The following is a 12,689-nucleotide window of genomic DNA, read 5'->3' as shown; positions in this document are numbered from 1 at the left end:
GGTACGGCCGGGGTTGTCTCCCGCTCCGAAGAGCTGTGGGGATTGTGCGCGTGTGTGCGCGTGTGTGCGTGTACGTGCACTGTCGTAGTTACCCCAGATTTTCGCTCGATTCCCAGCAGCGGCCGAAGGGCGTTTCTGTGGAGCAAGAACTGGACAAGGGCGAGAAGAGTTTATATCGGTAGGTGTATACATAGGTGGGTAGGTATACACATACACAAGGTATATATACATATGTACCTAATGTACCTATTTGCGGATTATGTCGCTGGGTGTTGATGGTGCGGAAAGGGAATAGGGCATGAGGCAGGAATGCATGCGAGCCAAAGCGAAACCCATCAACTTTGGAGCCACCTATTGCGCCAGTGACCACCGTCAAAAGCAGTCGCTAGAGGTGGGACACTGACCTATTGCTGTCGTCCGTCTTAATGAGCAGCTTCTCCGACTCTGCGCGACTCGAACCTGATGCTGGTGACAGAGCTCCCAAGGGATTGCTTGGCATGCATCTCCACTGATACTGGTACTTCTTCTGCTACGCTGATCAGGGCGGTAGCCTCCTATTGGCGGCGGTGGCGGTGGCATCTTCTTGTGGTAAGATATGGAACCGGAAGAACGCTTTCATGACCGCAGACACGGACTCCACGCTCTCTGTGTTTGTGGGGAAGAAGAACCATTGTGGCAAGCAATCATGAATATCACGACGAGACCCCGAGGCCCGAGAGGATGCCACCCCGTGGCTATCTGCCGGTCCAGCGCTGCAGTGACGACGGCGCTCCTGTGAGATCACAGATCAACATGCGCATGAAGGGACTCTTCGAAGCAACGTTTGCGGGACCTGCAACCTCGCAAATATGCATTGAAGACTCGGTGGCAGGCATGAAGTATCATCACCTTCCAAGGGGGGTATTTTCCCGTTTGTATCCCAAATGCCGAAACGTGTCATGCCTCGAAACACATGTACAGTACATTCCAGGGGCTGCTCAGTACATAGAAGTGAAGCCAACCCCGTTAACCGGAAGCAGAGTCAAGCGACCCGTTGCCCGAGGTTGAAGGGGGCACTTCACCCTTCTGGGCCTTGAGCTTCTCCTCGAACTTGGCAAACTCCTGCATGGCGATCTCCTCTTCCTGGTCCAGCACCTGATGAACACCCTTGACCTCCTCGATCTGCAAACAAGTCAGCAAGCCATGTAAGGGCAACAGAAGGGCAAGACAGAGAGGGAGGAAAGAGGGGAAAGGAAAAAAAACTCACATAGTGCATGAGCATCCCTTCGATGCCATTCTTCAGCGTCACGGTGCTCGAGTCGCATGTCCTGCACGCGCCGCGCAACTTGAGCAGCACGTAGCCGTTTTCGAACCCGCGGAACTCGATATCCCCACCGTCTTCCTGGATCGCCGGGCGCACTCGAGTTTCGAGCAGCTCCTTGATCATCCCGACCACCTCGCTGTCGTTCTCGTCGTATGCCAGGCTGTCCTGCTCGGCCGCCTCCGCGCCCTCCCGCGCACCCCCTGCGGCGCCGGCGCCGCCGGAGGAGGCGGCGGAGCCTTCCCTGCGCTCCGCCACGTTGACGATGGGCTGGCCCGACGTGATGGCCTCGGTGATGAGCGCAAACACCTCGGGCCGGATGTGCGCCCAGTTGGCGTCGGCGGCCTTGGTGACGGTGATGAAGTCGGCGCCGTAGAAGACGGACGTCACGCCGTCGATATTCATGAGCTGTGCCGCCAGCGGGGACGGGTACGGCGGCGCGATGGTCGAGCGTGGGTTGAGGTATTCGATGAAGGGCGAGCTCACGCTCTCCGGGAGGATCCGGTGGTTCGGGAGGAACTTGAGAGCGTCCGGGTTCGGCGTGTTCTCGGTCTGGATGAAGATGGTGCGGCGGGCGGTTTTGGGAAGGAGGGCTCGCCATGGTTGCGGCTGAGACGGTGTGAGGCGTGGGCGAAGGGAAGAGCTTGTACTGGGCGAGAGGAGACGGCCTTGCCCGGTGTGGGCTTGTCTAACGGACGCTGCTGTGCTCCGTTGAGGGCGGAGGCATGTCGTCGGCTTGAGGGCCCGCGTAGGGCGGGAGGCCAGAGGCGTGCATCCTCGTAGTAGCTTGCTTGACGGCATCGTGGAGTGTCATCCGATAAAGTGTGCTACTTGTAGGTTACCGAGGTTGATGCGAGAGCGAAGTTCAGAGGACGGAGCAAACATTTCGGCGAAGTGCGGCGAGACTCTTTAACTTTTGCTGCAATGGCGCCTTCGGCACTGCGGCGCTGACAAACCGCTTCAATCCGCTGCGCCCACCAGGGACCCACAAACCCTTGGTTTTTTGCGTCATAGCAACCTTGGCCCCAAATTTTGGTGCCTGCAAATCAAATGTTTCGCATGCGCATCGACGAACCGAATTAACAGTTCAAGGTAGGTACCTACAAAGACGCAGCGTCATAATTCGAGGTTGCAGACCAGCAGAAGGTCAGAATACTTTGCAGGGTACCAAGTCAGAGAGAAGCAGTCAAATTGGCCAATTGCGAGTCTGATTGGTGCCAACAATCGCGTGTGCATGGAACTGCTGCTTCATTACAGCACCACCTACAGCGCAGAGCGGAATCCCATTATTCGATCTGTCGAGGGCGCGATTGAAGAAGCAACAGAACAGCAATGAGTCTGGGACAGGAGGGTAACAGCAATCCGAGTTTGTCGGACATGCCTGTCGCAGAGGGCAGCAACCCTGCCCTGCAGTCGACGATGCTCGGTGCCTCTTCACCCGAACGGACCGCGCCGCCCGCATCAGATCCCGCCGCCACAGATACGACCCCGGGGCCGGAGGCCGATCCTTTTCCTCCGCAAAAAAGGCCGGGTCCCAAGGTTTGCGGCGTGTGCGGCACGCAGCCGGGCAAGTACAAGTGTCCCAGGTGCTCGATGCCATAGTTCGTCACCCTCTTCTCTGGCCCCGCCATCCGCAGTGCTGACCGTCGCTCCGCAGTTGCTCTGTCGCGTGCAACAAGCAACACAAGGAGAATCACCCGCCCGACCCTCCGAAACCCGAACGACCGTCTGCTCCAAACAATGCCCAGCCACCCGACTCCGACTCCGCCGATCCCTACAGTATCCTGCTCGAGCACCGCGACACCTTTCAGCATCTCTTCAAAAAATATTCTTCCCTCGCCGCGGAACTGACCCGCATACAAGAGATGACCTTGCCGCCCTCGGACGCTCCCGACCCGCCGGGCGGGAACGCGGCCAACATGGGTCGGAATAGACAGCAGCCATGGATCAAGGATGGCGGCAACATGGCGAGAAACAGACAGCAGCCGTGGACCAAAGACGTCGGGCTGCGGAGAGGTGTCGAAGCGCTGCGCAAGGCGAGGACGGACCCGAGCGACACGGGCGACGGGGTGCGCGAGTTCTGCGAGCTCGTCAAGCTCCTCCTGAATAAGAGAACGGAGAGTATCGACAAGGTCAGGGAGGAGGTGGTTGCGGAAGAGACGAAACAGATTGAGCGATTGCTGAGAGAGGAGGGTGGCCGATAGCCGCCGGCGGGCCCTGGTAACCGTTTCTCCGGCCTTGCAATAGCAAAATTCATAAGGTGGTGTGCTGCCGGGTGTCGACGTGCTCATTGAAGGGGCGTTCGATCAAGAGGAGATGAAAGGGAATAGAGGAACAAGGGAACCAAGAGGATGTGGACTATTCTTGAAGGAATCGGAGGGGACTTAGAAGGGCGTCCCATGTGGATGACCTTCTCACGAAGCTCCGCGCTCCATAGCAGGACGCGTAATCGTCAGTTTAATTAGCATTACTACACATCTACATTCGTTGGCGGCACCACGCAGGTAAGTCCATCTCCGTCGTCTCTTATAATCCACCGTAACCCGCCCGTCGGCAAAAATAACCCATCCTACCCTCCAGAGGCTAACGCTTGAACCTCCCAAAGAATCCCTTACCGCCCTTGCCCGCGGTAGGCGTCGTCGGCGTAGTAGGCGATTGCCCCGCCTCCCTGGTATCCTCTAGTCTGCCATCGCCGCCGCCGCCGCCGCCGCCGCCCGTCCCACCGCTTCCCGACGAGTCCTTGCTCTCCCGGCGCCGGCCCTTCAGCGTCCAGAGCGAATCGGCCTTGCGCAGCAGCGGCGAGAGCAGCAACAACCTGGGCCCGCTCCGGGCGGTAGCAATAGCGTGATGAATATTACGATTAGCATTGTCGTCGCCGCCGCCGTCCGCCGGAATGACGTGCGTGGGCGACAGCGGCGCCGGCGGTGGCGCCGGCGGCTCGTCGCTCTGCGTCCAGTCGACGCGCCCGTACTCGGCCGGCGGAAACGGCGGCGGCACGTCTTCCAGGAGCGTGTCCATGACGAGGGTGTCCGGGGCGGCCGCCGCGGCGAGCAGGGAGCGCCGGGCCCCCGCGCGCTCGTCTGCGGCCGACGAGGATGCCGACGGATCGGCGGCGTTGCCCGTGCTGTTGCGCCGCCGGGCCGCGGCGGCGGCGGCGGCGGGAGGTTGCCTGCGCGTCGGCTGACCCCATACGCGGTCGGGCCGCGCGGGGGCCCCTCCCGGGGCGGGCCCGCGCGGGGACTGGCTGTCGCGCTCGAGGAGGAGCCCCTCCCGCTGCGTGTCGGTTTGCTGGGGCGGGGGCGTGGGGGCCGGCTCGTGGGCGCTGTTCCCGGCGGCGCCCGGGCGCGTCGCTAGAGGAGGGCCCCCCTCCAGGCGGAATTTGAGAGCGTGCTTGGAGAGTCTGTTGACGAGGTTGCCGTCCCGCATGCTCCCCACCGTAGTCGTCCTAGTGAATTGCCTGGCCGCTTCTTTCGGGACGTGATGGTATGCCCCGGGCTGTACGTCCGAAGCCCGGACGGCGCCCGCCAGCGGCTGGTCCTCAGCCAACTCCGTCCTCCTCGGCTCCGCGACGGTGTCCGCGGACGGTTCGGCATGCTTCTGCCGTGCTTCCCGGTGCCTCGCGCCGGAAGCATGCTCCCGGCCGTCTCTCCTAGTTGCTGCATCGCTGCGAGCCTTCCGCCTCCGTTCCGCCTGTGCTTTCTGCTCCGCCAACACGAGGTATAGACGGCGAGTGAGCTCGTCGGGATCGAAATGTCCCTCCGGGACACTGGTTGGCGCCTTGTACGATTTCGCGCCCAGTCCGTGGCCTCCTGGGGCCGCCCCCCTGGTGTAGTTCATTCTGTATTGCATGGCCGTCTGCCCTTCACAGAGAATGTCCAGTAAAAAGGAAAAAAGAAAAGAAAATCCCGGCCCGGCCTTGGCCCAAGGTACACCGTAGGCTAGCGGCTCTTCGGAACGATGCTTCGAGCTCAACTTTTTTGCATCGTCTCTCCTTAGAAACCGGCGCCTGCCAGGTTTCCGGATAGTGGCGTGAGGAGTAGACGCGGGGCGGCGTTGCTGTCTCGGGCCGCAGTACTAGCAGTTCCTTTACGGGGCGAAGCGCACCTACAGCACGACCGAGATATAACACTACGGCAACGCGGCTCCGGATGGGCTGGGATGACGAGAAAAGGGTTCGGGGGTTGACAGATGTGTGTGTGTGTGTGTGTGTGTGTGCGTAGGTTGATCCTAGAGGGGAGAAAGAGGGGGGAAACGTATATTTCTGGACATTGGAATAAATATTCCGCCTGCACACCTCTTGGCCTCAAGAGGCCACACCCAGCCCCCCCTTGTCGAGATCCCAGCGAGGGTTGCAGGGCACCCGACCGTTGAATGGGGGGGGCCAGTCGAACCCCAGATCTGGGTCCCATGGTTCGCCAGCGCCGGTTATTGTATATATTACATAGTAGTGTATGTACGGAGTACAGCCAACGGGAAGCGAGACAAGACTGGAGAAACACGCCAGGAGATGCAGCGTTGCATTGGCGATGGATAGAGTTGATCAGATGCCCGATTTGATCGTCCGATGCTGGACCAGGAAGCTTGTGCCCTCTACTTCCTCCACTTGGTTGGCCCCCCCAGAGGGGGGGTGTGGTGCTCCAGGGTTCTGGACGCAAGCGACTACACGACGGTGTAAGAGTTGAGTGGACTGGTCACTTGATTACGGAGTACAAACGACCCAGTGGGCTTTGGAGCTAGTTACATCCACTAACTGCTCCGTACATACACGTCGTCAATGCCCTGCGAATGGGCCCGGACTGCCTTCACAACCGAGCCATTTCTTTAATAGGGTCAGCGTGCCAGAGACCAACATGGATGATGGTCCATCTTGACCTTGTGCGCGCGACCGCTTCGTGTGTCAACTCGTGTGTCGAGCTCGATCGGGAGCAGGGACCAGGTGCTAGTGTCTGGATTACGTTGGGTGCACTAGCGAAGTGTCGTGTGGACCCAATGCATCGCGCACACTACTGCGGTACCAAGAAGTCCGTTGTGCGTATTTTGTACACAGGGAAATATACGGTCTTTCGGTCTCGAATACCACCCACTTTGCCCGCCGCGGTTAAATCGGGGAGCCTCTGCTTGTGTAGACGGGGGGACGTCGCATGCATGCCAACACATAAGCGGAGCCAAAGCCGGCCGCCATCTGACAGCCGGCCGAGATGAGAGATCAGATGGGATATATGGCTTTGGCACAAACGCCATGAGCCCGACTTGGAGGGTGACCTTTTTTTTTTGTGCGCTTTCCAACCTTGGGTGTGATCAACGCAGCCGGACCAAGGACCTTCGGGCAGCAGCAGCAGCAGCAGCAGTGCTCCAGAGTAGGAGCTGTAAATGTCTCGGGTGACGATAGCTCGGTTCGAGGACTCGGAGGTAAGCGTTCCTTATGTATGCGCATACATACATACGAACAATCACATACTGATTTTCAAACGGGAGAAGGGGCCCCGGCCTAGGGAAAGCGTCAAGGTCAGCCAGATTCTTCGAAGTACCGAAGTTTCAAGGCATCGCCGACGCCAAGATGCATGACTGGCGCAGCTGTGCGTCTACGAATCAAGTCACACACAAACGACCTGGTAGTTCGAACTGACATTGACCGTAGCTGTCCGTACGCACCTGAATTGCCGTGCCGTGCTGTGCTGACCCGAGCCGTGCTTCCCTCGGCGCCGTTTGGCGGGCCAGTCTCGTGTCCTGAGAGGCTGCGCCAGACTCGGATGCGCAAGGAGCCTGATGATACCTTAAGCAGTGCTGATATTCCCGTCAATGACCAGCATCATCCCCCATGATGCCATCGTCAAGTGAGTATGTCGGACTATCGAACTTGGACACCTTGTCTCAACGGAACTTGGACATGCTGTCTCAGCAACATGATCAGCCTTGCCAGGACCGACTGTTGATCATCTCGCGTCATTGCAATGCCGACTTCTATCGCTTTCCATGTTACATCGGAAAAGCGGACAGTTTAGATAAGGGGAGGCGGGAAAAGCAAGACTAACAGAAAACAGCCCTTGTTTGTTCGAGGTATTCAGTCTCCCCATTTTCCTGGGGAGTTCTTTCCTTCCCAGCTTCGTTGGTTTCTTGGCATCAGAATTCGTGCAGGGAAGGTAAGCCTTAGCTCAACAAGCGATTCTGGAGACCCACCGTCTTCGAGCTACACTACACAGCAGTTGTGCCCCCACAGGCCCCAGAAACCATACCGCGTTATGTAATCCGTACTCCGTAGTGACTTCGTTACGAGTAGTGAATTCCGCACAATGGCCAACTCACCACTCCGTACACGGATTACTCCGTGCTACCTACATCACTTGGATTACTTTGTAAATACTCTACGGGACACGCAGTCGTCACCTGCAGGACACCTGTGGAATTGGAAACGTAAAATTGCGGCAGCACCATATCGAGAGCAGCGAAGACTCGGAACTAACCGAACTTGGGCCCCGCTTTTTATCAACCTTGACCTCTGAGGGAAGCTCTCTGCAAACAAGCGGCCGAGCCTGCCCGGCAGCAAAATTCGTCGAGACACGTTTCCGGAGCCGGGTGCTACACTACACACTACTTGCTGCGGCACTCTGCAGGACCACGCATCTCGGACCCGGCGCGGCCTGTGCTTGCTGCATGGTTCACTGGGCACGCAGCAGAGTAATTGACAACATGCTGCAAGGAGTCGACTGTTTTCCGTCCGCGGGAGAATTACCCAACGATGGCAGACGACAGGGGCCTTTGTTGGGCGAGTTTCTGCTTGGGCGCGGGCGCTAATTAGGTGATGAGTGCTAGGTATGGATGTAGATAATGAAGGTTATGTGCGGATTACATACTTGGTAGGTGCTGGCCCGGGGGATGGAGGGAGCTGTGCCCCGGCCTCGCGGCGACCCCGACAGTTACCGGTATCCTACCGAATGGATCCCACCCAGGGCGACCCTGACCCTGACAGGAGTCTAACCCAAACTCCAATCCGACCCGATTGTTGAATTCGTTCAATTTGGCGCACTGGGGCGGCCCTGGACTTTCGACCTCTCTCACAAAAGAAGAAAAAAGATTGCCATCTCCATCCCCGGTCCGCAGTTTTCCCTCCCAATCCCCAAACCGGGTCGTCGGTGCAGCGCTATGATTTTGCTGTCTCTGCGCGCCGCCATGCTCTCGGGTTAGCCATGTGGGCACAGACTCACCAGGCCGTGTCAGACCGTCCCGGGGCAGCGCTGCCGCAGCTCTCTGAGCCTGTGCTGCCGGCCAGTACCCCGCCGGGAGCTGTTGGCGCTGATGCAGCCGCTGCGACGGGGAGAACAGGCGAACCAGACTTGGCTCCGCCATCCGGACAGCTTTCCTCCATCGCTGGCTCCGAAAGCACTTTCTTGCTCGTCGACGACCCTCCCGTCGCCGGCACCAGGGATTCCTTCGCTTCGATCGTCGACGACCCTTTTTTCCTTCGCTACCACAATCCCGATCCCGACCCCGTCCCCGACCCAATCGCTGCCGCCGTCCCCGAGCCGCATCCTGCTCACCCTCATTCCCATCCACATTCGCAGCCGCAGCCACAATCCCATTCCCGTCCCGCGCCCCCCCAACCCGGCGCGTCGACCGCCCCGACGACGAGTGCTGGCCACCGTAACGAGGAGCGACAACCGTGGATCCCGCCACGGAAAGAGTCTCTGAGCCATACCAATCCGACCCCCTGGGTACGCTGCCCGTCCTTGTTTTTTTATATAATCCCCGCCGCTTGGAGTGCAAGGGAAACGCGCGCGGCTGTCGAGTCGCCGCCACAATGCCATCTCCAAGACGCGCCCGAGAAAAAGAAGGAGAAGAAGGAAAAGGAAAAGGAGAAGGACCTCCGGGGCTGACCGTTTTCTCAATTTTTCTCTGGTCCAGTTTGAGCATGCCCGCAACGACATGGAGCCCATCAACATCGCCGTCATTGGCGCCGTAGGCGTCGGCAAATCCACCTTCATACAACACCTGCGCCGGGCCCCCAGGCCGTCGAGCTCGAACATCACGACCCTCCGCCACGAGCTCGACGGCGTGAACCACCTCGTCACCATCGTCGAGCTCGATCTCGAGGGCATCGAGCTGGACCCGAACCAGCCCGTGCACTGGCCGAAGCAGATCGGAGGTCACTCGGTGCCCCGCATGGACGGCGCAATGATCCTGTACGACGCCGTGAATGAAGCGAGTATGCGGGAGGTGCCCCCGATTATGGGTGAGTCTCTCTGTCTCCCAACCGAGCCCGGCGAGCCGTCGCGCGCGCATGCTCATTGGTCATTGGCCCAGCTGCCCTCGCGAATTCCTCCCTGCCCACCGTCCTCGTCGCCACCAAGTGTGACGCGCCCGACGACCTACGACACCCAGATCTCGCCGGGCTCGCATCGGCATTTGCTACTTGCGCAGGCCACTTCAGGACCGCGTCCAACGCGCCAGCCAGCGCCCGCGAGTGCCTCCAGGCCATGCTGAGAGCTGCACTCGCCAACCGAAGAGGTGAGCGTCCTCGTCCCAACCGATTGACTATCCCAAGCTGGCTGAGAATACGGTCTCGAGCCTCTATCTCCCTTTTGTCTAACCCACCTTCTTCCTCCTCTCCCCCACCGTCCTCCCCCCTCCGGGTCCTGGTTCTGCAAATCCGCTGCGAGAGGTGACTAACGAACGCAATCAGACAAGTCGGAGGGCTCGGGTCCCAGGAGGCGTGCTGCTTCGACGGCGAACCTTGACGCGCTCACGGACTTCCATAACGGACGCCCAATCAGTCAGCACAGTAAACACAGCAGGGCCAGCTCCGACTTCTCGCTCCTGCGCGGCTTCCCGCAGCCTCCCCACGAGAGTCAGCACAGAGGACCGGCCTCGAGGTCGCCGAGACCGGATTACCAGAGCGCCGCTTCCGGCAGCAACCTGAGCTCCGGCAGCGCCGCCGCCATCACCGAGGACGGCAAGCAGCAGACGTTGTCGAGCATGCTGCGGACCCCAGGCATCCGGCTAGACGGGGGGGGCGAGAGCTTCCTCGACGTTGACGAATCCGACGGCGACCAGTTCTCCGAGGGCGCCTCGACCCGGCGGCGGAGCGATGACGGCAGTGACAGGCAGGCCAAGGTGGCGGGCGTCACCTTTGACGAGCTCGTCGACAGGCTTCTCGCCCCCAAGATGTCGAAAGCCGATCACAGTTTTGCCGATATCTTCCTATGCCTGTACCGCAAGTTCGCTGCTCCGTCCGCACTGCTCACGGCAATCCGCGCACGGCTGGACCAGTTGCGGAACGACCGGACGATGGAGTACCTGATCAAGGTAGAGGCGCAGATGCGCACGATCGAAGTGGTGGCCAAGTGGCTCTCCCTGTACCCCGGAGACTTTGCCAGGTCGGCGACGAGGAACAGTCTGGAGGAGCTGATCCAGCAGCTCGCGAGGGAGCCAGTCTTCCTCGCGGCCGCGCAGCAGATGCGGATGCACCTCGACCAGAAGGTCACGGTGGACGACGATACCGGGTGGGCGAACTCGGATCCGCCGGACGAGAACGAGAGCAAGGAGCCCGCTTCCGCCGCCGGACAGAGGGTGCGAGGCATGACCGAGTCGATGAGCTCCTTGCAGCTGGACGAGCCGGGCGCAGCAGCAGCAGCAGTAGCACCAAGCCAGCGGCGCGCGTCGCAGAGCTCCGACCTGTCCGGCATCGAGGGCCGCGGCCCCCCTCGCGGACCGGCCCGGCTCCAGTTCCATTCGGTCGAAGACTACGAGGCCGAAGCGGCCACCCTCGTGCCCGCGCCCGTCCTCCCCCTCAACAAGTTCAGGTACCATCAGTTCATGGAGCTTGACGTCGAGGAGGTCGCGGACGAGATGACGCGGATAGACTGGGTCATGTTCAGCTCGATCCGCATCCGCGACATGGTGCGCCACGTCAGCCTCTCGCACGAGCAGAAGGAGAAGTGCCGGCAGCTCAGGAACATGAACCGCATGGTCGCCCACTTCAACCACGTCGCCCAGTGGGTCGCCAACATGATCCTGATCCGGGACAAGGCCAAGCACCGCGCCCCCTGCCTCGAGAAATTCATGCAGGTCGCCCAGAAGCTGCGCCAGATGAACAACTACAACGGCCTGGCCGCCGTGCTGGCGGGCATCAACGGCACCTCCATCCACCGCCTCGCCCAGACCCGCGCGCTGGTCTCGCCGGAGGTGCAGAAGCGGTTCGCCGGCTTGGTGCTGCTGATGGGCACCCAAAAGAGCCACTTCGCCTACCGGCTCGCCTGGGAGAACTCGCCCCTGCCGCGCATCCCCTTCATGCCCCTGCACAGGCGCGACCTGGTCTCGGCCGAGGAGGGGAGCAAGACCTTTGTGGGGCCCGGCGGCGACCGCATCAACTGGAAGAAGTTCGAGGTGCTCGGCGAGGTCCTGCTGCCCATCATGAAGAGCCAGGGCCAGCCGTACCCGAACCTGCAGCGCCACGAGGCCTGCAGGGAGCTGATCCTAGATTGCCGGATATCCACCGATGAAGAGGTAGGATCTCTCTCTCTCTCTCTCTCTCTCTCTTTCACACACACTTCTCTGGTTCCCTTGTCTGAGGATGCATTGCTAATCTCGCGACAGGATCTTTACCAACGCAGTGTTCAGGTTGAGCCCACGACCGGCGGGGGGGCGGCGGAGTCGGCCAAGAAAAAGTTTGCCTGGTTGGCGAATCGGTAATATCTAGGTAAACGACACGACGGTGAATCCGCGGTACGGTAGTTGGAGGTAAAAGATTGGCCTGTTGTACCCTGGCTCGGAATTTTGAGAGCAAGACTGTGTCCGGAGGCAAATGGGATGCAGATACAGCCCAGTGTACCGCGGAAAACTGCTCCTTTCTTGTACAATTTGGCGGTAACGGGCTGCTGCATCAAAATGGAACAAGTGGTGGAAATGGAAAAGGCAAGCATGGCGGAAGGGAACATTTCCTCTTTTTTGTTTCCTTTTTTTGATCTTGTTTCTTTTCCTCTTTCTCGTCGCTGTGGGAAAAAAAAAAAAAAAACAACTTATGGGGGGCTCTCTCAGACTTTAGATGTTCTCTCACCGTAACGAGCAGTTGGCAAAACATAATTCGTGCACCCCTAAAACTTGTCGCTGCCATCATGAAGGGATCTTTAATCGGTCATAACCTGTCTATGGGTATATCCGTCGCTATGCTGCCCGACTCTGAACCAATATAACGATGCGCCTCTTGATGAGCATGCTCGACAATATCCCGAAGACCCCCCTTTCTTGAAGCCCCGACAACAGTAAGATGACAGTAGACAAGGAAAACCAATGCTTCACCCGTTGGGAGGCAGCCTTTGAAGTCTCTCCCTATAAGGACCCGCTCATGTCAGCCCCAGATCTCGGATGGGCGGGCCTCTAGTCTACATCCTTCGGC

At 59.6% G+C, this 12,689-nt stretch overlaps 4 protein-coding genes across 4 annotated transcripts; 2 read left to right on the top strand and 2 right to left on the bottom strand.

Annotated features, from left to right (window-relative positions):
* Window positions 1–812: 812 nt before the first annotated feature.
* MYCTH_2097429 (uncharacterized protein) lies at window positions 813–2,136 on the bottom strand. Its single transcript, XM_003666886.1, has 2 exons — window positions 1,247–2,136; window positions 813–1,161 (listed from the first exon to the last, which is right to left on the bottom strand). The coding sequence occupies exons 1-2, from the start codon at window positions 2,099–2,101 to the stop codon at window positions 1,006–1,008; spliced, it is 1,011 nt and encodes a 336-aa protein (XP_003666934.1). The 5' UTR covers window positions 2,102–2,136; the 3' UTR covers window positions 813–1,005.
* Window positions 2,137–2,345: 209 nt separating this feature from the next.
* Window positions 2,346–3,694, top strand: MYCTH_2312091 (uncharacterized protein). The gene is made up of 2 exons (XM_003666885.1): window positions 2,346–2,901; window positions 2,958–3,694. Exons 1-2 carry the CDS (start codon window positions 2,633–2,635, stop codon window positions 3,502–3,504), a joined length of 816 nt encoding a protein of 271 aa, XP_003666933.1. The 5' UTR covers window positions 2,346–2,632; the 3' UTR covers window positions 3,505–3,694.
* Window positions 3,695–5,548, bottom strand: MYCTH_2312089 (uncharacterized protein). Its single transcript, XM_003666884.1, has one exon. It carries the CDS (start codon window positions 5,135–5,137, stop codon window positions 3,884–3,886), a length of 1,254 nt encoding a protein of 417 aa, XP_003666932.1. The 5' UTR covers window positions 5,138–5,548; the 3' UTR covers window positions 3,695–3,883.
* Window positions 5,549–8,281: 2,733 nt separating this feature from the next.
* Window positions 8,282–12,081, top strand: MYCTH_2312088 (uncharacterized protein). The gene is made up of 5 exons (XM_003666883.1): window positions 8,282–9,009; window positions 9,200–9,527; window positions 9,599–9,802; window positions 9,978–11,800; window positions 11,891–12,081. Exons 2-5 carry the CDS (start codon window positions 9,221–9,223, stop codon window positions 11,984–11,986), a joined length of 2,430 nt encoding a protein of 809 aa, XP_003666931.1. The 5' UTR covers window positions 8,282–9,009; window positions 9,200–9,220; the 3' UTR covers window positions 11,987–12,081.
* The last annotated feature ends 608 nt before the right edge of the window (window positions 12,082–12,689 follow it).

This window comes from Thermothelomyces thermophilus, chromosome 7, assembly GCF_000226095.1.
Source record: "Thermothelomyces thermophilus ATCC 42464 chromosome 7, complete sequence".
Classification (NCBI taxonomy): domain Eukaryota; kingdom Fungi; phylum Ascomycota; class Sordariomycetes; order Sordariales; family Chaetomiaceae; genus Thermothelomyces; species Thermothelomyces thermophilus.
Note: the sequence above shows the minus strand (reverse complement) of the source record. Positions and strands in the feature narration are given on the sequence as shown.